The sequence below is a fragment of the Plectrocnemia conspersa genome, unplaced genomic scaffold (assembly GCF_051122295.1).
Source record: "Plectrocnemia conspersa isolate PC_06_02 unplaced genomic scaffold, ASM5112229v1 ptg000010l, whole genome shotgun sequence".
Taxonomy (NCBI): domain Eukaryota; kingdom Metazoa; phylum Arthropoda; class Insecta; order Trichoptera; family Polycentropodidae; genus Plectrocnemia; species Plectrocnemia conspersa.
Window position 1 is genome coordinate 9752931 of NW_028277174.1, and position 27037 is coordinate 9779967.

The 27037-nt window shown below is 29.6% G+C and overlaps 1 protein-coding gene across 2 annotated transcripts in view; it reads left to right on the plus strand.

Moving 5' to 3' along the window:
- LOC148230588 (uncharacterized) overlaps positions 1–27037 on the plus strand; it is a 164593-nt gene that overhangs the window by 70446 nt on the left and 67110 nt on the right. For both annotated transcript variants that reach the window (XM_088194677.1, XM_088194678.1), the window contains exon 6: positions 1295–1427. In XM_088194677.1, the coding sequence (XP_088050803.1) occupies positions 1295–1427 (133 nt within the window). The remainder of the gene's footprint in view (positions 1–1294; positions 1428–27037) is intronic.

The following is a 27037-nucleotide window of genomic DNA, read 5'->3' on the forward strand; positions in this document are numbered from 1 at the left end:
TATTTTTTTTTAATATGTAATTACAATGTTCTTTAAAATTTAATTTTGTATCAACAATTACTCCTAAATATTTTATATTATCCACTATTTCTATACTAGAGTTATTTATTACTATTTTGGTACTATTATCTAACACATTTTTATAATTAATAAACATACATTTAGTTTTATTCTCATTTAATTTAAGTACATTATTCTTTAACCATATTTCTAATATACTTAATTCATTATTTAAATTATTTACAATTTCTTTAATGTTATCACCTATGCAATACATTAATGTGTCATCCGCAAATAGATGAATTATAATTTAATATTAATATGTATTTTAACGGCCTTTGTCTAAGAATTGTACAAAAATGTAATGAACACTGTATTATTTTCCAATATTTCTTATAGCACTGTCACTTTTAGTTTTTTGCGGTGAAAATTATCGCTTTCGACGTAGGGGTAGATATATTTTGAGTTGAAAAAAGCACCAAAGCAAAGCTCTAAGGCCACTAAAAGCTTTCCCGATACATTTCCCCATTGCCGGATGGGACGAATAACGCACGACGTGACCTCTGACACGATAGAGCGCTTATTTTAAGATATGTAGCCTGGGGCGGGATATCCCGGTATTTATTTTCGTAGCAGGTATAAACTATAATCTCGTCCCGACCAATTTATATTTATACAACTTTCTCGCGTACGAGAAAATATGGCATACAACCGCAGTTTATTACCGAATAAAATATTTTCGGGGTAAAGGGATGATACCCAATTTTTTTGGCTTAGTTTTAGAGTAAAATCGTGACGAGGATTTCAACAAATAATGTATTTCGTGAACTTTTGATGCCATATTAAATAAAATCTATAAGTAGTTTCGCATATGATCCGTAATATTTTATGTCAAGAAGTATTATATTATAATGAAGTAAAGCATAAATTATTATATAAGCATATTAAATATTTAATTAAAACCATTTACCCCATCCTAACATATTTTAATGTTTCTCTAAACGAAATTGGGCTCGTTTGATCTCGGCGCCTCATAGCATATAAATCGAAACCGTGGGTCTCTCATATTGTTTCATTTTATGCAAGCTGATGATTTATTTATAGCGACCTTTTTTATACTTTGCCTATTTTCAGAGGTCCGTGTGTAACTGTTCCGCCCCACCCTGCTTTATTATTGAATTTATATACATATTTTATCGAAATGTGCCGAGCCGTTCGCTTCTACGCTAAACTCCCTTCAAGTAAAAACAAACTTCGACTCACTTTATTAACGTTTCATTTTTTTTTCACACAGTTTTGGGCAGCATACGTGCCTTGCGCCGCTCAACACAAAGACGCCGTACAATTGGTCCTCGAACAAATCGACGTAGTTAGGAGGTTAACTGAAAAATTCAGCCCAGACTTGGTGCTTTGTACGACTTCTAAAGGTGAGTGATCTTTAGCAATTTATATAAGATACTAAAATATAATTTATTTATTAAATTATTTAAATAATGTATGTCCAAAATGTGATTTTAGTAGTAGTTAATATTAACTATTTGTGTCATATTGGTTTCGCAAAAAAACATTTTATTCATAAAAGCACACAAATTTTTACTTTTATAACTTCTAGAAAATTAAATTTCTGTGTTATTACACGGTTTAAAATATTCGTCTTTAAATCTTAGACGACGTAGATTAGAGAGAGCATATTATTATATTTATTAGGGATTTGTCCATGGAGTTTTTAATTGAGATTTTACGAGATACGAGACTTGATGTAAAATTTATATTAGGATTTTTATTAAAAATGGAATGAAAGCTTTTATAAAAATAATTTTAAGATTTATAGAAGATGCTATGATTATGTTTGCTTTAATACTAATTAACCTTTAAATACAAAGGCAATTTTTTTATTAGTTGATATATTAAAACAGCTTAACATAAAAATTGAGTTCTATTGTGAAAAATACTGTGTGTGGCCTTACTTTTAGCTAATTTTTGTCTGTTACAATGATCGTTAAAACGATCTTTCAGTCATAGTAAATTGTGCAGGTAGTACAACCCCCAATAAGTCAATATGAAATGCTCATGACAAGGTTACTAACTATAATTATTAATTGATCATTTACCAAAAACATATTACTGACATTTAAATATGAATATAAAAAACTAAGTTTAAAATTCTAGTGATATTTGTGTATAATTACAATTTAAGGAAGGTCATTATAAAATTATATAAGAATTTACCAGAGGATTAAGTAGTATTGCTTATAGTAATTAACGCAATGAGAGTCTGAATGACCGTTTATAAATTAGTTAGAGTTCTTCGCTTCTAAAATTTTTGAGTTTCTAATCATAATGATTTCACTAAATATTTGTTTGGTAAAGCAACTTTGTTCGATTGTCACTTTCTACTTAACAACATTTACACTAAAAACACTAAAATCATTAAGTAGCCTTTACCAAGGTATTTGCGAAAATAAGTGTTTCCAACAGATTCACTTTTTCATATTCTTACTTCTTTGCCTTCTGAATATCCATTATATATTCTTTTTTATTGCTATGTATTTATAAACACGTAGACACCGCTTTTACATTACATTTTACTTAAAAGAAAAAAATGCATACATTCATAGAAAATGATGTAGGATTACTTACGTGTCTATAAAATAAAATGAACATTATAACAAGTTAACAAAATAAATAAACTGTATGTATGAATTTTTAAGCAAAAGCAATACATTTTTTTATTTAGTAAAAAAACTATTAAATCCTTCCATTAAAAACATTTAAATTCGTATCTGAAAATGGATACTGTACTCGTCTTTGGTTGCTAGTAATTGGGTTACCAATTGTGATATTTATCATTATGGACCTTCGAGAAAAAGCCAATTTTAAGAATCTTACTCCACATCTGAAATCATTAAGTGAAAGCTAGTTAAAGGTAGTCCTTTAACTAGCTAATGTATAATTTTGATGCAATGTGGGCTCATTTTAAACGAGTTCTAAGCTTATGTAAAAAGGGTTATAAAATGTAATCGATGGCTTTTAAAAGTCTGCGTGGTTATTGTTCAATCTTTGATTTTCTGCAGATTTATAATGGCAGTTAGATAAACCATTTCGATAATTTCTAAAGCCATTGTTGAAACCCTTCACAGGTCCATTTATATTATTTTTATATTTCAAAAATATTCAATGGTTAATATGAAAAAAATAATATTAATTCTTAGGGTTTCTAAAAGTGCGGGATATAATATATAGACTGTCTTAGTGAAATACATTATTTTGTAACTATACAAATCGTTTCTAAAATTACTTAATATGAAAAAAAAAATATAAAAACAGTTTCCAACGATTACTTTTGCAGTCGTTTCATGTTTATTTTTACTTGTATATCTATCGTAGTTAGGTTATATTGATCTAAGATTAGTTATATTAGTTTTAAAAGTCATCATGGCACGTCTGGTTGTGATAATCAAATTAAAAATGAATTAAAATCTATTTATTTTCACCTTCGTGTTTATTTATATTTGAACCTCGTTCATTGCCACTCCGATTTGTTTATTTTTGCGTCATCCTGTATATATTATTCTGATTACAGATAAAACCCATTAGCGGTAATGGCTCAAACTTAATTCTCAATTACCAATCCCCGATAATAATTACGTGAATCGATTCTCGCCGATTTGTCGGATGTGGAAAATTGAAAATCCAAACTCGGCATTTATGCATGATTGATACACAATTTTATCTCGAAGACTCGGAAGAAAACTCGTTAGGTAGGAACGACCGGCAAAGCAATTAGAGTTTTCCTCCCATCGCTGAAAACATCGACAGTAAAATTGTAGAATGATAGGCGGACTCGGGTGAAGTAATTACTTTTACATTGATTAAAATAAAAGTTTTGGAATACAAAACACTTGGTAATGCCAATCCGAAACGGGATAAACATCGGGATTCGGGTAATTATAAGAGCTTCCGTTTTAGTCTGAATACGTCGATCTTAGAAAAAAAGGTTGGGAACAATCAAAGCGCATATTTGAGAACATTTATTTTTTTAAAAATGTGCTCCATTGAAATGCCGCACAAACGATTGCTATAGTCCTCGTTTTTAATCTAAAATTTAAATCACTCTCTCATATAATGGAACAAAGAGAAAAATCAGTTGAAATATATACCAGTATATATAACAGGTTCTCTTTATCATCAGATCCGGAGTTTTCAGGACACGAGTGTGAAAAATCGCGTTACGAGCCATTGGATATGCTGTGAGGATTTTTGCAGATGTTAAGGGTACATATTTACACAGCTAAGCTAGAATTCCAATGGTGTATTTATATTTAAAATAGCAAATTTATGTACGTGTATTAAAAGTCGATTTAAATACATTTTTATTTTATTTAGAAAAGTAGCTTTAACTTTTTAATGATTATTTATTAGAAAAAACTTAACATATTTAATTAACAATAATGGTACAATAATATATTTAGTTTTATAAATCTAGTTTTATAAATCCTCATATATAAAAAAGTCTAATAATTATCACACGTCTGAAAAATAAATCAATATCTATGCAAAAACAAAGGATCAAAGGCTTTTAATTCACAATAAATTCCACACCCTATATAGTAACAATTAACAATATATCTTATAAAAGTAATTAGATGTAAATGGAAATAAAAACTATTTTTTATCATAATATTAATATAGTGGAAAAATTTTAATTTCATTTTGAAAAAATATATACGCGTAATATAAAACTTTTTAATTTCCCATATTAATAATTGAGCACACAAAATTTAATAATTTGGCTGATTTTAAATTTAATGATTAAATAGCAGAATGTGTTTTATTTAAAAAAGTAAAGACATTTTTTAAACTACTAATGTGGAATGTTTTTAAAAATGTTTTTTTTGTCTGTTTTTTAGCCTTAAAAAAGATTTAATTGTATTTATTAAAAATCGTTTCAAATTGTTTTTTAAGGATACATAGGATTTTTCCGATACATTTTTTCATAAATCATACGAAATCATACGAAAACTTTAATCTTGGAAATCCCTTGAATACTATTTTATGTTTTTTTATTATTATTGTGATAATGCTTTATTATATACACAATACAAACACTGTAGTGAGGGTGTATCAATAATGAACTATATTTACTTTTATGATATCTATGATAAGCAAAAAAAAACTTAAAACAGCATGTCTACTGTCTAAGTCGACAAAAGTTACAAGACAGATGGCAATTAAACACAAATTGAACAACTGCAATAGTAATTTTATTGACGTATTAGAAGTTGTTTACATGGTTTTTACAGGTTAAGCCAGTAACGGTGCGCGTGAGCGCGTTTAGGTTGCCAGAAGTGTAGCTACTTTTTCCAATGCGTGTGCCACTGCCGTTACCAGTATTTGGATCCTACGAGTCCAACCCAATGGGCGGGCATCCAGCTTTTCACGCCCCCAAGTAGCACTACATATTTTATTGGAGTTTCATTAGTATTTCTCCCGAGCGTGGGGTCGGCCTCTAGTGCTCTTGTTGACGATCTGCATTGCTTTGCAATTTCGTTTCATCCCAGTAACATACCACCCTCGCAGCCTCGGCCCTTGGTCACCCCTAAGGGGCCGAGCCCTTTGGCCCTGCTTGCGTTAATCTTCTATGCTTTGCTCGTCATGGGTTGTGCCTCAACGCTACCTTAGACTAGGCCACCAAGTCTTGACCATAATAAACCTGAATAAATACATATAAATAGGCCCCCTACAAATGACTTATTGTAATATATAAAATACAGCAGTGAAGGTGTATTAAGCAACAATGAACTTTAAAACCCTATATTCTTTTAAGTTGTCATGTAATAAGCAATAATAATCTAAAAACAGTATGTCTGTTATTTAGCTAAAACCATATTTAATTTTTTGTATATTTTTAATTATTTTCATAGTTTTTGTCATTAGTCCAAATAAAAAACGTGTCAAATAAATTCAATTTTGAAAATTGACTTGCTCTACTGTAAAATTTGATTCTACTAAATACTAATTGGTAGAATATCTCGAAATTTACCAATAGCCAAGCTATTAATTTTACAATAGAAATGTCAGATAACGCGTTTTATTGTATTAAAATTATTTTTTGCATCCATATATTACGGACCTTGCATATTGAGAATATCATTTGCTCAAAACTTAAACAGAACTCTCTTATATTGTAAATACATGATATGAACTCCTTTACAACTACTTATGTAGATTAGTAAAGTCCCAATATTTTTTTTATATGCAATTTTTTTATTACCAAAAATATGGATATTATATTTGGCTTAGTAGTCCGATTCTTAAAAAAGATAAAACTTTCAGGTCAAGAGATTTTATGAAAATGTATTATCATATTTTACCTTTCATCAAATATACCTCGTAATATAACCGTACTTTCGGTACTAGCTCTACTCTAAATCGAGCTAAAAGAATGAAGAACCAGTTTCTTCGAAAAGTCATTGCGAATAAACGAGCTTTCGCGGAGAGATTGGATGGTGCTTTTCTTGTACGCTCGGGTGCGGACGGCGTCCATAAATTCCCACCTTATGGGACACCGTCGCATGCATCAGTGGTCGCCGACCTTTTGACGCGGATTCAATTAAACGCGGCTAAGGCCTCGAGTGCCTGAAATTGCCCTGAAATGCTAGACACCTATTCCGGAATTCCATTATCGCATCTTTCACATGCAAATCTCGAGACGGTTGAGCCCATTACGTGCTATAAAATTTCCTAGCTATGGGGCTCTAAACTGGGGTAATTGTTATGGGGATAATAAAGGTGCGTAATAACTGTAAACTAGGCTCACTTAGAGATTTGCATTGGGTTGACGTTCGTTTCGAATAAACCGCAATTTTCAGTATGCGGTTATGCTATATTTGTTATTTGAAAATTAGAACATAGCCCAATATAATTTTGGCATAGCCTTATTTAGTCTAATCTAATTGAACTATTAATTTTTATTCTTTTTTAACGCCTTTATCTAAATCTTTAAATATTAAAATAAATATTTATGAATTACAGTTACATTATTCCGGATAAATATAAATGTAAAAAAATAATGGTAAACTCAACATGTAACGCGGGATCTTCCATAGCGTATAGCGAGTTTAGTTGGCCTTTAATATTCTCAATGCGACATATAACTTAACAGTTGACCTAACTTAATCGATAATATAGATATTAAAAAAATAATGCATTAAATTTAAAAAATTGAGAAAAACGATACTATATGATTATATATTAAAAAGTATGATCTCGAGTTTTTGTGTGAGCAATAAACTTAAATATTTATTAACTCATATATTTATAGCCAATACGATAGACCCGTGGTGTATGCCGGTGACTAATACCTGAAAGATTCGAATCAAAACATGGACAATAGTGTTTTAACTTGATTTTTAGATAACTAAAATTCCAATCGATCACTATGGATTAAATTTTCCTAAATTTGATTAATTTTATGAATAAATATCGTATTAAATAATTAAAATTGAACCACACTTTTTCTTGTAAGCTGTAATAATAGATTTGATAGATTTTAATTGTTAACATGGTTCTCTCTGATTTTACTGTAGTATCTCAATGCTAATTTAGTAGTTGTTGATTGTTTTACCCTATTTTAATGCATTAGGTAAACGCCTTTTTGTGTTGCAACCAGGGCTGTGGAGTCGTTGAATTTTTTTCCCAGCTTCGACTTTTTTGTAAGGTCCGACTCCATTTTTGATTCGATAAGATAATCTTAAAATATTAAATTTATTTTTAATTATTTTCATGTTGGAATTGTTGTTGAGTTCAGAATTTTCATGACAGGATGTGAGTCAGATGATGTGCTAGCGAATTAGGTGTGAAAGTAATTAGTAAATACATGCTATTTCTAATATGTCATATGTAAATATAACCAATGTAGAAACACGACCATGGATATCATTCGCTTGGATTAGTGCCGCGCCATTGTATGTGTCTAAATGTGACTACGCCGGCCGGTGGCTGTTGTTTGGTATTTGATTAAGTACATAATAACTTTTATTTACTTTTCATTACCGACTTAAAATGCATGGCGCACGACGAACAATTCAAAAATAATTGGTCGGTGTGGAAAGGGTTAAAAAGGAGTCAGTGTTGGTTGATTATTTACGAATCTGACTCCGCTTAAAATGTTCTGATTCCACCGACTCCACAGCTCTGGTTACAACAAAAAAAAATACTATAAATAAGAATATTCATTTACAAATTATAAATGAATATTTTTGCTTTTACAGTTATTATTATATATTTTTGCGTATTAGTATACGCCCGTATTTACTTTATTGTCTATGGAAAGAATTTATTTGGCAGCGGCAAGATATGACTTGAGTTTACTTTAACGACTAAAAAATATGTTTATTGTAGAAAAGGACAGATTTTTAAAATTGGCACACTAATAAAAACAAACACGTTAATTGTGAATTATAGCCTAGCGAGATTTACATGTAAAGTTATTCACTACTGGTTCTCCAGTGATTCGGAAAACTAGTTGAAATTTTTCTAGCCAAAATGTTTCCACTAAGATCGTAGAAATAATCTGATGGCAATCGGGATTGAGGAAATTGCACAATATCGCATTTTCCGACACTAAAGGGCAGTCGGTTGACGGAAGCTCATCTCCACAGGGTCTCTAATGAATCCGCAACAGATTGAATGAATTTAAAAGTATTATTTTATAGGTATAAACATAATATAATAATTTTGTATACATTTAACACAGCCCATTATCCTTTCAGTCAATCGAATGAATTGTTAATATCAGTCGAGTTTGATTGCATTTTCAGGGTCTAACTTAACTGGGAAAAGGCTTAAACATTTTCGATACGCGTTAAAACTTAATTAATTATTGAATGACCGCTTTTCGATCGCAATCTACGTATATACCAATAAATATCAAAACAATCATGTGTAAATATTTATGGATTTATATACGGCTCTCAGAACCGTATAAAACAAATGGATATTCAGATTCTCTCTAATCGAAACAGATTAGAAATTTCCCTAATCATTTGTATTGAAACTACAATTTTTTTAATCTCTTAAAATATAGTATCAAAATATAAAAAAAGGTGACAGTTGACAACTTTATATTGAGTAGTCATACTGCCTGATACACGAGCAGACTTGATATACGAGCAGTGTGTACTGAGTCACTTTCTGTTCAACTGAGCCGATGATTATCTTAGTCTATATTTATATCTATTTCTTTCATTACTCCATCCCATGAATCAGCAGGTCATTGCAAACAAAATTACTATCTTAGAGATTCTTTGAAGAAACTTACATACATCATAAATAACTGTAGTTCATATTCATTATTTGAGGTCGGTTTTTACTTTTTTTGTAAATATATTCTTGCTATGATTTTTTCCAGATTTGGGTCCCTCAAGGAGAACGGGCCCCAAAAATTTGTCCCCTTTCCCCCACTTCTCGGCAGGCCTGGTCATAATCACTGATTTTAAAGTTTAGTGGGTTAATATGGTCTCGCGTAATATTTTTATAGTATTTTTCGGCATGATTATGGCAATGTTTTTATATTGATAAAATATTGAATTACTTAAGAACATACACATAATTTAGTGTATTTGCTAATACTGGAGTCTAAAAAACAGCTTCGCCCAGTATCTGACTATGTTCTTAGTCATAAAGTAACCATGGTATTTAATTTTACTTATTTTAAATTATCTTATGCTATACTTTTGTTTATATTGCATCAAAACTTTTTTCAGATTTGACATACATATGTAACTCGTTCCATCATTCCAATTCAAGTGTTTATTTTGGGTTCTCATCCACTATAGAAAATTATTAAAGAGCTACTATATAAATAGTAAGGCTATATTTCAACATTTTAAACATAGAAGCAATCAGACATTGCTCTATTATACATATTTAGTGACCATTCGTGGTTACGTAATGAAATTGAGCCGACGTTTCACGTGCGTTCCGACATTTTCTTTGGGTACATAACACTAAATAATTCAAGGGGATCCGAGTGAGTTTCCAAAAGCATACACCCGTTCAGGTGAATGTGGGCTTACACATGCATGTATTATGAAATAATTTTACACCTGAATCGCCTTCTAGTTCCACTCAGGAAATGTACAAATGGAAAACGGATTCAAGCATATGGAGCATACTAAATGTTACAAGTTTGAAGTAGTTTCGATTTGAAACGAGCACATTTTAGTGCATAATATAACGGGATGTTAAAAGTTTAGCTTTAATATTAGATACATAATTATGTTATAGCATAGATTCAGATACATAGAATTTTTGCGACTTCTAATAACGCTTTGTTTTTTAATAGTAACACAAGCATACAATTAGTTTTTAAGCAATTCAATTATTTGCATATTATTTCTCCATTTTATTGATATAAATTTGTATTTCAAGAAAATGTAAAAACGACTTTAAATGGCTACATGAATCATGTAGATTTATGTCTGTAAAAATGTGAAATTAAATATAATTTTTTATACTATGTTATTAACATGACATACTTTTACGTAATATTAATTGCAACTGTATTAATTGTTTTAGAAGTTGTGTCATGTAATCTGAGAAGAAAGTAGTATTGTAAAGAAAAACTGATGATAAATTTGATATAAGCACAAGTTACATGTTGTACAATATACACAGAGATATAGTATATCTATAATCTTCAAAATTGTTGTAGTGTAATTTATGCTGAGAATATTACTCTCTTAAGGGTGTAGAGGCACTTTGATGTGGTTTAGAATTCCCTGTAGGTATATTAGTATTGTCAATAATAATATATCATGCACAGATCTTAATTTATTCATTAGGTATTAAATTAGTAGTTACTTAGCAAACTAATTTAATTAATTTATGGGTGAGTCGCCAATTTCAATTACACATAATGCGTACAAATTTTAAAGCGACTTAAAAAAGCATTATTCCAAGAATTCCAGTAGCTATTACTTTTAAAGTTTAATGTATACACTGGCAAATAACAATATTTAAATTATAAATATGTAATAATGTTGATTAATAAAATATTAATATTTACATTGTTTTAAGTTTTATATAATATGAAGACTCCTTAGAAATTTTAGCATATGCATATAAAGCAATATTTTAAACACTTCTAGCTTATTAATTATACTAATTTTTAATCTCCAGGTCTCTTAGTAGACCAGACAACACTTTACGAGTTTTTGTTTGCTTGCTTTAGATTTTAAAAACTGGCTTCTAAAATTTCGATGCCGATATCAAATTTTTCAATTCTGAATTCTATATCTGTCTAATATTTATTTGCATATTTATTCGTAGATAATTTTTTTAAGATTCTTTATTAAACTATCCAGGGATCTTTGAAGGTCGTCAATGATCTTAGAAAGTATTGGCATGTCATCAGCATAACAATTGTTTTTTTAATATCTCTTCCGTTGATTTTTATTTTTTTTAAATGGGGTTTTATAGAATAAACTGAAAGGAGCTGGAGAAAAATACATCCTGTCCGACACCTATGTATTAAAATGATTTCGGTTTGATTCTTCTCAATGCTTCTTACTTAGGCCCTCTTGGTTTTATTTATTAGAATATATTAATAAAACAATGCCAAATAATATATCTGTGTCTTGTTTAATTTTATAGAATTGCCTATTCAATTTCGTCCTAATACAATTATCAATAAAAAAGTTTACGTGTCAGAATTTAAACATATTTTAGTGAAATATTCGGGTGTATATTGTTTCACTTTATGTTATAAAAAATATTCTAATTGTAAGGTTGTGGAAAATTATATTTAAATTAATTAAAATCACTACTGCATATTTGTGATGAGTCTTTGAAGTGTAATTAACTAGGGTTGAACCTGCATATGAAACTATAATCATCGTTTCTTAGATGCGAACATCTTTAGCATGCTCTCCACGGAACTTGGTTAGCTCTAGTCAGATCATACGATATAATGTATTATACATATGCACATGTAAGTACATATAACCTGATATAATATAATAGTTTCTTCGAGCGATACAATATCTTCAAAGGAGTTTACTTTACACAAACGCAAAACACGATTAAGTTTACATTATCGTGTTGCTGCTATGAGAAAGATTGCGTTAACTCTATACGCTCCCTTTGATTATAGACTCAGATTTTATTATAACGAAATGGTGAATGGTTAGGAGCTAGAGAATGAACAATTAAGCCTACGCCTGTCTACACTGGACGAGTGGGCTTTACGACGAACTGGCAAAGCCACTTTTGATATACCAATTATTAGGACTGAGCCTCGTGCAAATCCTTTGTGACGGCGATCAATTAAACTTACCGGGAATAGTTCAATTATAGCCAGATCATTAACTATGAATAAACTGAGCTGAGTAATCCATTTCGTTTGAAATATGTCTCATATTTCTCATTAGTAAATAATTTTTTCGTTACGAAAATTTTCATTATGGTTTATCAGGTATTGATTTTGAAAAGGTTATTGATATGGGTAGACCTCCGGGCAAGGTCACGTTAATAATCATTTTTGTATTTTTTTTCATTAGACTATGTTTCATGTGATCTTTCAAATGAAGACTCGCATTTCTCTAAAATGGTTAGAATATGTAAAACCAGCAAGTAAAGAAAATGTTAACTGCATTATTTGCATATTTTTACATTTAAGTAAAATTACTATAGAATAAGAAAAATACTGTTTATCATAAATCTGTGGAAGAATTATATAATATATTACTTATTATTTTACTAAAAAAATCATTAGCATATTCAAGGTTGGGTTATGCATACATTAATTTGAATATTGATAGCTGTTTTTTATATATTTTTCTCGTAAATGCCTTTTTTGAACCGCCCTTAACATTTCTAAGAGCAGTAAATCTCCACAGCATACTTTCGTATAAAATTAATAATTTATGGATCTAAATGCAAAATATTTTTTATATTTTCATATAATCTATCAACTATAGGATACTTATGTTACAATGTTGGTAAGCTATTAAAAATAAGTTATCATTATTATTTATTTCGTTGTTTTTCATAGAGCTTTCTCTTACATGAGGGTGTATTTTTTTGGTTAATAAGGTACTAATGTAATTTGTATTACATTTTAATATTAAATCTGGTTGATGAGTCAAGTATTGACCCGCACTGCTAATTGTATCTAAGATTGGCACTGAATTGGGTGTTTTACTGGTGATTCATGAAAGATTTTACCTTAATATTTTCCTGTTGAATTAAGTGCAGTTTCAGTTTTTGTAGATTGTTTACAAAAAGGTAAATTTGAACTTTTTCTCCAATTAAGTTTACTGCCCTGTTCATTTTATAAAGATAGTGGCAGAGTTTGTCTACTTTTTGTAAAAATAAATGCTTCTATTTTACTAATTTGGTTAATTTTAATTTTCCTAAGAAAGGACTCGCGATTGGTTTAATACCATTAGCACCTGTTAAAATAGCTGTATCGTTAGCGTACGTAGATGAACGCGTATTTTGTTATTTTTGGGATGTTATTCGTATTTAAGATAAATAATTTTGAATTGAGTTATTCTACTTTTGGTACAAATATATTTTATATGTATAAAAAATACTATAATTTTCAAGAAAAAAATCGTGTACATATTTTGAGATTTATTTTGAAGAGAAATATATTTTAATTAATATGTATTTGATGAATAAAATTATAATATCACATTATATATATTATATAATATAGATATATAGAACAATCTGAAATCCTTTAAGGCGATTATTTAAAGCAAGAAACCTAATGACAAAACATTCTTACTTTCAAGTCCATTTTACGTGATATTAAATAATATTTCGTAGTCTATAAATATATAAAATATAAATATTATTTTAATACATAAAAATATAACATTTTATGAAACATGTCAAATAAATATACAAATGTTTTATGGGGTTATATCAGATAATAAAAAAAAGTTTTCAACATTTGTAATTTTCCTGGAATTTAATAACAAATGTATAATTTTATAATTGATATAATTCGCATGAATTATTTGTCTAAACTTTTTTTAACTCGGCTTTCAATTCTGACATTATCAAGGGAATTTAATATATATACTATTGTTTAATTAAATTTACTCGAATTTAACGGGTTTCTTCTTTAAAAATTAATTGTTTTTCCACCATAAAGGGTTAATTCACGGGGTGTGTTTAAGGTCCAACATTCAGTGACGAATCTTTTCCGCGAAAAGATTTTCAGTGTTTGACGACGGTGTATGAATATGAATGAGGTTTTTAATTGAATTCCACCAGGAAGCCCTGGCGTCCTCGACAGGAGGAGGCTCGTTAGGGTTTCCTTTTTAATGCATTTAAGGTCCAGGACAATTTTATAATATGACGTTTACTTATCCGCCATAATGAAAAGGATAGAAAATTGCTTATTATTATATTAAATTTCATTTTTATTAAACTAATAAAGCATTATAACATGAAATGCGATTGGCCATTTACATTTAAGCCTATTATTTTAGCTTATTAATTGCTAGCTATTCCATTACATAATTAGTTTTCAGGTACGCTGCACTACACGTTATTTATAGATAGATGTTAGGGCTTAATATTGAAATGGACAAGTATATTTCAATTGGGGCAAACATTAATAATATATAATTGATATGACAAGCGGACATGACTAGTGTATGATGGAAACATGATGTGGGATGTATTTAATATTCTATTACATATGAGTAAAAACCTAATGCATCACTGTAATGCTCGACGATTTATCTAATCTAACAACGTCGAACATCTTGAATGAATGACTGAAAATGGACTGACATACATACAGTGTGATTTGAATTGATATATGATATAAAACGTTTTTTATTTCGAGAATATTTTTACATCTCTTTTATTTTTGTAGATATTTATTTATTTATTCTTAACCGTTGGTGCCAGGACACGTCTAGCACAGACCATCCAGCTTCTTAACAAGTTTGCCAAACACAAGGGTATATTTTTGGCAAAAGCTATGAGGAGCTGGAAAAAGTGGGACGGTGCTGATCTATTTTAGGTGTGTGCAGCTGTATTTTTACCTGCATTTTTAAAAATACTTATTATTGTTTGTATAATAGCCATCACGATGCATTGAGAAAACCTTTCAAATCATAATGGTCAGCTTTATGATATAAAACTGTATTGTATACTTTCTGAATATGTTTCAAAAGCTCATTAATTAAGCAAAGGCGTACAAATATAAGCTTTAAATGTTTAAAAATATTTACGGATTTTCTATTATTTGTAAACTAAGGTTTAATTAATTATATAATACTAAAAAGTGACTGTTTTGCAATTAAATATAATAAAATAGTTTAAATTTAATTAATTCATCCATACTTTCTAATATCCAATTATATTTTGAAAAAAATACACGTCTCCATATAAATGTATAATATTAGTCACATTTTTTGGCAGAGTTTCTTAGATTAAATAATATTCCGTATCATGATTAAATTCTTTTTAAGTTGTATATTAAAAAGCATTCCTGTTTAAATTAGCTAATAAAAACCTTTACGGAATGTGCCAGAATAATTGAGTAGCAATGTGTTACTTAATTATTCTAGCACATGTTAGTTAGAATAGATTTTAGCAGACCGCTCTTCAAATCATTAATTAGTATATTTTATTAAAAATATACAATTTTAATTTTAAATGTAAACCATGCAGCTAAATTTTATTCACCCTATACGTATATACATAATATATAATAGCTTTAACTTGACTGTCCTCACAAAACGCTCTGTGATTGATGGACCGTTTTATTAAAAAAATAACTTGCTCCTAGAATTTTTTCCAAGCGAAAAAAACCCTCGAAAAGTCACCCAGCGGTCAATATGTGAAATTAGTGAGGGTATAAGAAATTAATGTTGAGGTCATCAATCATAATTCGTAAACGACAACCGAGACCCTTTTTTCAATTATTGATGTCGTAAATTATTTAACGCTTTATAACTCCCCTAAAAAATATAAAATTAATCAGCGGTATCACTATGTAAAGTGTCAATAGCTAATTAACCGTTTGAGTTATGTACAACAGTGCTGACCCATTTTGAGTTGAGCTGTGTTATGTGTAGTTGTGTTATTGGTGCAGAAGAGGAAGCAGAAATAACGATAGGCGATTTCTGGTGAAGTGACTTTGTACGCAACCATAAATCAGGATACGCGTCAATTGTCGTAAACCATAATGGAAACTAATGAAAGCTCGATTGTAATGGATATAATGATTTGTTATTGTGGTGTGCTGTTGCATAAAATGATTTATTATGAAAACGTTGCTACAGAATGTGGTAAAGGATTTAAATAATAAAAAAACGCGTGGGCAATGGAGCTTTAAATCGCGCAACACCGAGCATGTTTTTTATAACAGGTATTATGTTGTAAAAACTAAAAGTATATTTTAGTAAAATGTTTAAAAACAAAGTCTTAAAATATTTGTTTAAAAATTGACCTGAACAACTATAAAGCGCCATTATGCTATACAACTTAAAAAAATAAACAGTTGCTAGGCGAAAGAGGGAAAAGTTGTAAATTACTGTAATTCAGTTTGAGATTTTCATAATTATTTATTAATTAATTCTTATAATCTGAAGATTGGGTTGTGTTATTCCCTTTTAAATATCGACTGATTTGTAAACCTCTACATTATTTGTTGTTAAAATATATTTAAATTGAATGTTTGTGTATCACTTTACAAATAAAAAAACAAAATATTTAAAATAAAATAGTTTAAAAATAGCAATTAGCTACTTATTATTAAATTATTTGATCGTTTCAGTTTTGAGATTAAAGGATTGTGAATTTGCAGCTAAATAAACAGCAAAAAGCTAGTAACAGTTTATTATATGAAATTAATAGGCGGTGGAATTTATTCTATTTTATTTACGAGTCTTTGCTGGCGTGTCGAGTTGTATTATTGGTAACTGCGATCAGTCGGGATGTGTTCTCATAATGCTCTCTGGATGATTCGCTGGCGGCTCTCGTGTCGATGAAGTCTTTTTTTTCGCCCCTGCTTGTTTTTACTGCTATATCCCTTTGTGATCAAGTGTCACGTTTTTTTAATGCTGTGTTGAGACAGCTGTAGCTAATCGAAGATGAAAATGTTCGCAACCTAACTGCTTCGCTTCTTGAACATATCTCCAAGTTTCTCATTTGAGAAACAGTTCAGGTGGCTACCCCAGTGATCAGTAACTTAAGGTCTTTTTCGAACAAAAAGTAGTTTTTCTACTATTACTAAGCAGTGTAAAATATTTTGTTTTTAAAAATATTTTCTTATATATAATCTTGTATATAATTGTTCTAAGTCGCTATAGCTTCCAGACGCGCTCGCTTTAAAATAAAACGCTCTACGTTCACTTTGTCACTATTTTAATCGTATCGCTCTGTATGAACGGTGTATAATAATGCATCTAAACAAAGGAAATATATTAAATTATAATAATAAAAATAAAAGTTAAGTTTGTTCGATTGATTTCCGAGACCCCAATAATGAATTCTGTTGTTTCGATCAGTGAAAAATAAGCATTTAAATATAATTTACGCAGTAACCGTCAAAAATACACTAGGATCAACAGCATATCTATCGGGTGCGCACGTGCAAACTCTTCCCAATTATATTGTAAATCACACAGCTACACAATGGTTTTAATACCAAATTTCCACAACTAAATCTAAAAATAGATTAAAAAAAATATATTTAAAAGGGTCTGTTATTCGCACTTTTGCTAGCTTCGGTACCTCACTACAGTGAGGTAGCGACAGCTAGTGTATAATATTATATAATATATTAAATTTTATATATCATACATGGATAAAAAGAGAGTGAGCTATGGTGGGGTTTACTTTATTTTCATTAGTTAATGTGTGCGTTTAATACAATTTTGAAGAGAGTATAAGATAGCCAAAAGGAATTTAGGAGATGAATTTAAAATATTGTTTTGATCGGTACAAAGGCATATTTTATTAAATTGTGTTTACATTTGAATCAGATTGAGTCAGAATTTTAATTAGTTATTTTATCTTTATAAATAAAATTAGAATCGGGAAAAATCATTCCAATTGATTACGTAATACATATTTAAATGACACTCTTGACTTTGATTAAATTACCCATTCAGTTTTTTCTTATAGAACTATTGGTTAATTGAATTTTTGTGCAGTAAATTTTATTTTATTGTGAAGAGTTAAATGACCAAGCCTAAAATTGACAAAGAACACACCAAACAAAGATTGAACGCCAGCAAGTCCACCAAAGCCATTAACGAAATTTACGGGGACGTTCTAACAGTAAACAGATGCCAAATACGATTTCGAAAGTTAAATGGAGCCATAGAAATTTACAAGATGCCACTAAATTAGGAAGACTTCAAAAATTAAAAAAATAAGGTCTAAAAATTCTTTATTGAATTAGATCATTGATAAACCATTAAGGATCGCTACTAAAATGTGAATAAAATGGGGCTTAGACTCCTTCATATTTTTTATTACAACTTGTCACTAAGGAAGAGAAGTGGATAGTTTATAATAACATAAGTCGGATATAACGATGGTTTAAACTAATCAAATATTTATTCCGCCCCCTAAACCAGGATTAACGTTACTGACTTTTATTATGTGTGGGATATACGTAGGATCATTCTCTTTGAACTGTTAAAACCATGTGAAACAATTATGTCAGAGGTAAATTGTTAATAATACGAGAGATTAAGCCAGAAGCTAAAGGATAAACGACTAATTTTAGTCAACCGAAAAGAAGTAATTCTTCAATACGATAACGAACGTCCTTATACAGCAAACATAACTTGTGAACAAATTCAGGAGCTCGATTGTTAAGTTTATTCTGACTCGTTTTGCTCTTTCAGATTAACATGTATTTAGATATATAAATAGATAAAATCGTAATGTGGCTAACGTAGAAAATCACTTATTAACTATCTTATACTTGATAGAAACCGAGAAGTTTTTTTGAAGAGCATTGATAATAGGATAATTTATATTTTATAACAATATAAAATTAAATTACAAAAAAAGTTTTAAGTCGTACTACAAAATAATGGTTTTCTGATAAATATAAAAGCTCCTAATATTTAAACATTTTAAATTATTTTTCAACGAGTAAGGTGCTAGTTTCGGTTAGGGTAAAGCATAAAGCAAGAAAGGTTGGGTTAGGTTTATTTATGTAGGGTAAGGTATTTTGAATTTTCTTGATCAAAAATATTGAATGTTGAGTTAATTTTTATCTGAAAATACGTGTATATTTTTTAACGGCATTAAGTTAGTTTTAGAAATACATCTTTTCATCATTTGTATCGCATATTAATATGCGACTAAACGTAAATTCACACAAATATTAACTCAAATATTTGAACAATTGATGTTGAACCCGTAGTAAATACGCGAATGAGGATTAATATACCCTTCCTTGAGCATACATAGGTATAATACATAGTCTAAACCTTTAGTTCCTCAACACGTTAAACTAGTAGCAGACTACTGAAATGCGAGCGTGTGTACTCAATGGATTTGTATCTCAACGCTGAAACTATTACACAGACTGGGGGTCAGGTTATGGGGGCTTCTTAATTGAAATTCTTGAGATAGAGCCACGGATTAACTAATGGTAAAAGGACGGAATCATTCGTCGGATAATGTCCGGCTAAACAGGCATTAAATTTGTTTGTCGGTTTGCGATTAATATGAAAAGTTTTGTTTGTAATACTACAAGCAAACATGCTTGGATTATTCTATATATAATAATAGCTTATATGTAATTATATATAGCTTAAAACTGTAGTATACGTATGTATAAAACATTTTAAAAATATAATATATTTTTGATAAAGTTAAAATTTTTGGATATCTAAAATATCTTTTTTTTTTTTTTTATAAAAGTTTATTTCTTAAATAGACATAGGTATAATAACATACAGATATATTAAATGCACAATACTGGTTCATAACCATTTACATTGTTTATAATTTGTGAAGTTATACAGTAACATAAAAAGAATAATAAATTATACGAGAGTATACTAATTTAAAGGAAAAATACATAAAACCTTTTTACAAATTAAAAAAAAAAAAATTCCAAAAAAAAAAAAAAATTTTTGGAAAAGAATGAGGCAGGTGAGAAAAACAAATTATACAAAATAAAACACATACAAAGGTAAATAAACCTAGCCCTGTAGACCTGAAACTGATGACACTGCGATGAACTCAACTGCATCAAAGCAATATGTGCTTAGGCATTTTATGTATGTATTTAAATTTAAGTTTTGTTTTGTTGTAATCACCGATTCTTGAAATTAGTGGGTTTGCGTGGTCTCGCGAGATACTTTTATAGTATTTTTCGGTTTGATAATAACAGTATTCTTTAATGGTGGGAATTAAATGTTTGGCGTGGAGTTTTTTAAGGTTAGTATAAAACGGTGTATTATAAATTATTTTTATGGCTTTATTTTGGATTACTTGAAGTTTATTAAAATTACTATTACTCGCGTTACTCCACACTGAACAAGCGTAAGTTAAAACAGGTCTGATTAATTGTCTATAGACTAGAATTTTATTTTTTATTGTAAGCGCACTTTTTCTATTAAATATTGATTTTAGAGCCGCAATGGCGCCGAGCCCTTTCGACCGGAGTTCAGTTATATGTTTATTGAATTTTAGTCTGGAGTCCAGGTGTATACCCAGGTATTTAACGCTCGCTCTCCATTCAATGTTATGCCCTTGTTCACTTTTAATGGGTGCAGGCAAGGGTTGTCTACGTTTAGTGAATATTATTGCTTCTGTTTTGTCTTGATTAATTTTAATTCTCCATTTCATAAAATATTTTTTTAACTTTTCAAGGGATTTTTGAAGTTTAACTGCAATAGGTTTAAGACCATAAGAACTAGTAAGGATTGCAGTGTCGTCAGCGTACATTGAGAGTTTAGTATTTTTTAACATTGGAATATCATTAGTATATAGAATGAAGAGAAACGGGCCAAGTATACTTCCTTGAGGAACACCAGCTGGTATTTTACGCGGTGTCGAAAATGTATTATTTAGCGAAACAACATAGCTTCGATTCTTCAGGTAAGACCGTAACATGTGAATAATGTAATAGGGAGTTTCATATTTTAAAAGTTTATACATTAATCCATCATGCCATACTGTATCAAAAGCCTTTTCCATATCTAATAATAAAAGACCAGGACTTTTTTTCATATTAAAATCGGCAGATATGTGCTCTGCTAATCTATTAAGTTGATGCGTAGTCGAGTGATTTTCGCGGAAACCAAATTGCTCATTAATGAGTTTGCTATTAAGAGATTCCTTTAATCGAGATAATATAATTTTTTCAAATAATTTGCTAAATGAGGGCAGTAAACTTATCGGGCGGTAGTTAATTGGTATGTTATCTGCTTTGCCAGGTTTTTTTATCGGATGAATTTTTGCCGTTTTCCAGATTATTGGGAAATATCCAAAAGATAAGCATGAATTAAAAATGTTATTTAAGTACTTAAAGCAAACAAAAGAAAGGTTTTTAATCAATATATTCTCTAATTTATCTATACCTGGAGCCTTTCTATTTGATAATCGTTTAACAATACTAAGAATTTCTGATATGCCGACTTGGTTAATGGATTTTTTATCTATTTGAGTTTTACTAATATCTTTAATTGCCCGGTCTACTTTATTTTGGGTTTTTTGGTCAATGTAATTTTGCGTAAGTTGATAAGATGTAGAAAATGTCTCAGCTGAAATCTCGACCTTCTCCTGAGTCGTGTTAGCTACGTTGTTTCCGGTTTTTAAAGGTGGTATATTTGAGTTTTTATTTTTAAGCGATTTCGTCATTCTCCAAATGGAATTATCTCCCGGTTTCAAAGCTTTTAGTTTACGTCTAAAATATCTTGCTATCAACTTTAAATATGCTATTTTGCATATTTAAAGTTTATAGCAAGATTCTTGACGAATATTACATATTAATTAATTTAAGGGTCAGCAACCTTTTCACATTTACAGGTTTAAAATGTATTTTTATTAACAGTAAAACTATGCTATAGGAGGCGGTATAATATTATGGTACAGCTTTAAAAGGTGTCATTTTTTTATTTCATAATAATACTTGATAAACTCGCAAAGAGTGATATATAAAAATGTATATCTTTATATTATATATATTTCGACCTCATTTTATGTAGTGACCAATAGGTGAAAAACAATCACATAAACACTAATAAAATATTATCTTGTATGTATTATGATTATTATAGAAAGTAATATTGTGACTAATTTTTTTGGTAAGTGAATGGATGAATGAAAAGATATTTTATAGCAATCGAACTATTCGTAATCGATCGAAGCTAAACTCAGTAATGCATGATAAATGTTTTTAGTTTTTTATCTGGGTAATAAAAGGACCATCTGTCATCTGAAACCATCCAAAAAACGGTCCAATATCACTCTCCCCGCAAAGTCTTATCACGGCAGCAACGCAATTAGGGCAAGATAATTCGTCCTGATCCACCCCTGCGCTATCCGAGAGAATTAATAAACAATACAGAAGGGGTGGGATAAGTCCGGACCTGGCGGGTTTGATAAATCCTAATCGGGCTTAGTAACCTCCAGTTGTTGCCTCCGGTGTGTCAATTAACAAAATTCCACGGCGGCACTTTTGCGCGCCTGTATTATTCAGATTGCGAAAAGGTCCGCTGTTTACAAATCCAAGATAAATGAAATAATAATAATGAAAAGGATGTTTATGTATGTATTGAATTAAAATGGAATTTTAAGACAAATACATGGTGTGACTGGAAATGTGAGAGCATGTGGGAAGATAAATGACCGCCTGGTTTTAAATAATGTGTTTCATTTTTGCGCACTTAGTGTTAGAATTTTATCAGTTTTAGATTAATGCAAAAATATAAAATTAGCAATAATCAAACATGGTATTTTTGTTGTAAATTATAAAAATGTAGCGTAATTTTGGAATATTTATGAATATAAAATAACTAAAATACTAAGTTTTTTGTTCAATTCAAACTATTTTTCTAAACTTCATAAATATATAATCGACACTAAAATTTTTAATTAAAATATATTTTAAAACTAATCCAGTTATCTTAAATTTGTGGTGAAAAAAGTGTCAGATTGATTAGTGTAAAACGATGTTGTAGTTATAGTGCAAATTGTGATTAATTTAACAGGCTTCTAATGTTACATGTTTGATTTTTAATTGCAATTAGCCCAAGATTAATCACTGCTTTCTCGCCTTGGCTTAACTTATTATGAAATATACGCTCACATACGCACATCTATCAGAGACTATTTTCCGAAAAGCGTTTAATCTTGTAACATGCAGGTTTGACAAGCGGGTCTGACATTTGGTTCATGGCTAACGGTTCGTGAACCCACCAACCCGTGACGGGATTACAAAGGTTGCGCCCGGGACATTGATACTGTATTAAATTTGATACACCGACACCTTGGATTGGTATCGTCAGGCAGAAAGTGAAGCCTCTGGGGGCTATTGAGGTATAACACCATCATTTTTGCCCGAAAAACGGAAACACTTTGGAATTGGTGCATTAAAATTCATATGTGGTGTTTGTGCATATTGATGAGAAAAAATTGTGAACTAAATTTATATAATGGTGTTTAATGGTCAATTCATTATTAGACCGTTAAATAAAATTTAAGGTTCCGATTGTTGGATTCAAATTTTCGGCTTTTTTTGGAATGCTAAGAATCGAAGCTTACACTTTGAAAAATTCCGAGAATGCATTTTTTTATCATGCGTATAAATAAACGGTTTAATTGAATTAATTAAAAACAACTGTATAAGCATGTGTGACAATTCAACTTAAGCTTCACTGGATGCAAGTTTAAGATCAAACTCTCGTTTATCAGAATGTCAGAAATAAAGTATAAGGTTGAACTAATATCTTATAATTCGAAGTAAAAGTTCTAATGAAATGGGTTTATTCTATGGAAAAGTTACGACTTAAATACGATCGGGGATAAAATAAGTTTTTAACGATTATCCTCTATCTTAGTTGATTTGAAATGGAACTGTTGAAAAAAAGTGACAATCTTAAAGATTTGGGGCGAAACTAAGATCGCTGTTCTTATATTTTAGGTATTTAATTAAAACATTTTAGCTTTATTAAATTTAGGAAGTATAAAATTTTGTATTTCTGGCTCTTTTTGTTTGGATAACAGTTAGTTATATTCAAAAGTACCCATTCTTTAGTTGTCTGTGCCATTTACAATATAGAATGTTTTAGGCTATTGATTATTTTGGGCAGGTCGCTAAAACGCTGTTTTTCTGCACGTGCATAGTGAATATCATTATGAAAAATATTATTTCTTATTAAGACTGTCTTTATTATTCAAAACTGCTCATATGTGTAGTTAAGTTACCATTTTCAGCACATAAAGAAAGTTCATTACGTATAAATTTCATATAAACTTGTTAATGTATTATAATCTTTAAATCCTTTAATTACTAATTAACAGAATCGTTGTTTACATGTGATGAAATAAAGTATTTGGATTATAAAACTAAACCTTGGTTTTAGCAGCAGGTACGTGGGCTCAGATTGCCCTTTTCAATATCCTTGATTAAAAGACTTGTGTTGTATAATTAAATAGTGTATGTTTTCCTTCGGAGAGAAGAGTAGGACCTTAAATTAATGTTGGGTTTCAAGGGTGCGCTTAAAGCTCCGTTTGTTATTCGAACGGCGCACTAAATCGCGCAAAAGGATAATAAATACGATTCCAAAAACTCACTATTTTTTTACTATAGGTCAGCTTAATTTTTAATATTTTCCTACTTTCTGTAATGTATCGCCCAAATAGCCGACCGCTGTACGTTTCCAACTCGTGTTTGCCAATTTATTTCACTTAACCGAGGGAAAAGTAACGTTCAACCGTACCGAATGTAATCGAGCTTAACAAAACACAATTAGGCCTATGGAAATTTAATATTATTACTCCCCAACCTTTGTATCAACTATCCCTTTTGATTCAAAATTGCTTAAAAATGTTTAAATCGAATGAAATATAAAGCAACTGAAAAACGTAACTAGATATTCAAGTCATTTGCTAGTCGATCTATTATACATGGGATTGTAAGTTAAACTAAAGAGATTGATTCTTGTAATTTATTAAAGAATCAAACATTTCTACAGTATCATCTTATTAAAGATCAAATTACTAAATATATTTCATTATTTCATTATACGAATATATAAATTAAATGAGAGAATTCTTTGAAAATGCTTTAATTTAATCTATTTTATATTGTAAGAAGCATCTTTTCGTTCTACAGGTTTCTCAAGGCTGAGTTGAATGTAACCATAAAATTGCGTCCCTCGACACTTTCATAGTAAGATTGCGTTAAACCCAAATGTGTTTGGAGACCGACTTAGAAACCGCAATAAAATTCAAAAAAGAAAAAGAGAAAAGTAATCAACTGAACTCTAAGTAAAATTAAACATGTTTTGAAGGGGAATTATTTAAATTTACATATGTAAATATAATATTACTCCTAGGCATATTGCGTTTAATAATATAAATTCTTATCAGTTCGCACAAAATTATAATTTTTTTCTTACAATATAATATTTTATATTCGTATTTTTCATTTCAAATATTCTTAGAAAATTATCTACATGAATAAATAACAGTGAGAAATATACAATTGACTAGCTTTTGTATCTGGCGTCACCTGCGTTTTGTTCCCAATTGCCTCTGAATGATGTTGTATGTTTTCTGGTGATATTTCAACTTAAAATTGATCGCGAGAAAAGTATTCCTATTATTATAGTTACACTGAGTGAAGGTCCGTTGCTTTTTTATTTTAACTCGTTAGTTAGTAATAGATTATACATTTTTAAATTCTTTAAAATTTCAAAGTATGCATTATAACAGAATAGTTAACCATCGAGTTAAGGAGTTTCACTATTATTTTTGAGACATTATGTTTGTAGTAACATAATATAATATACATCATCATTATCCGACTAACGTAAATAGACTTTTTTTAATATAAAACATGTTTTTTCAAAAATAAAGTATAGAAAATCAGTTTAAAAGTAACCCATTTATTAACTAATAAGATAATTTATTGGTGGTAAATTAAAACAGCCGTACATACATTATATGATTGTTGCAGCTTTGTTTCAATCTATCAGGTTTTTGCTGAGAACAGTTTCGTAAAAAGTATTGAGCACATTGTGAGTAACATCAATAGCCAATTTAATAGCATGGCACTTTTTTTTGCTTCACGTAGTGGTTTCCAAATTTTTTCGACCCATAACGAACTTGATAAATCTAGGTTAATTGCTACTCTTTATTCAATGAGTCAATGCGATACAACTTGCTTCGACCGTCAATCACGTAACGATTGACAATCGCGATTGATCGTCGCCGGGACTTTTGACAAATGCAACTTCAAGCTAATGTGCACTTAAATACAAATACGGATATAACCCGTACTTTCTGTTATAGAGATATCTTGTTTTAAACATTACATATTTTAGATTAAAATATCTAATTATTGTATATAGTAAAATGCCTGATTTCTGGACCATGTTAGTTCTATTTAAGTGATTTTCATGATTTTTTAGACAGTACTAAGTTTATATATCATGTTGTATTAGCGACGTAAAACGGAAGATTAAACGTACTACAGTTTTGTAGTACTTAGTAAAAGATTAGTAAAAAGAAGATAAGTAAAACGGAAGATTAAACGTACTACAGTTTCGTAGTACTCTTATCATAAACAAATTTAGAATAAATAAATTTATTTTTAATCTCTCGAGCAATTTTTCACTCGTACGCTAATATTTTGAGTATGTGTATGTTTTTTTATCAGATAAATCTCGTATATCCATTTAATTATATATATTATATATAAATATATATATATATATATATATATATATATATATATATATATATATATATATATATATATATATATATTTATCATTAACCACAGATTTATTTTACC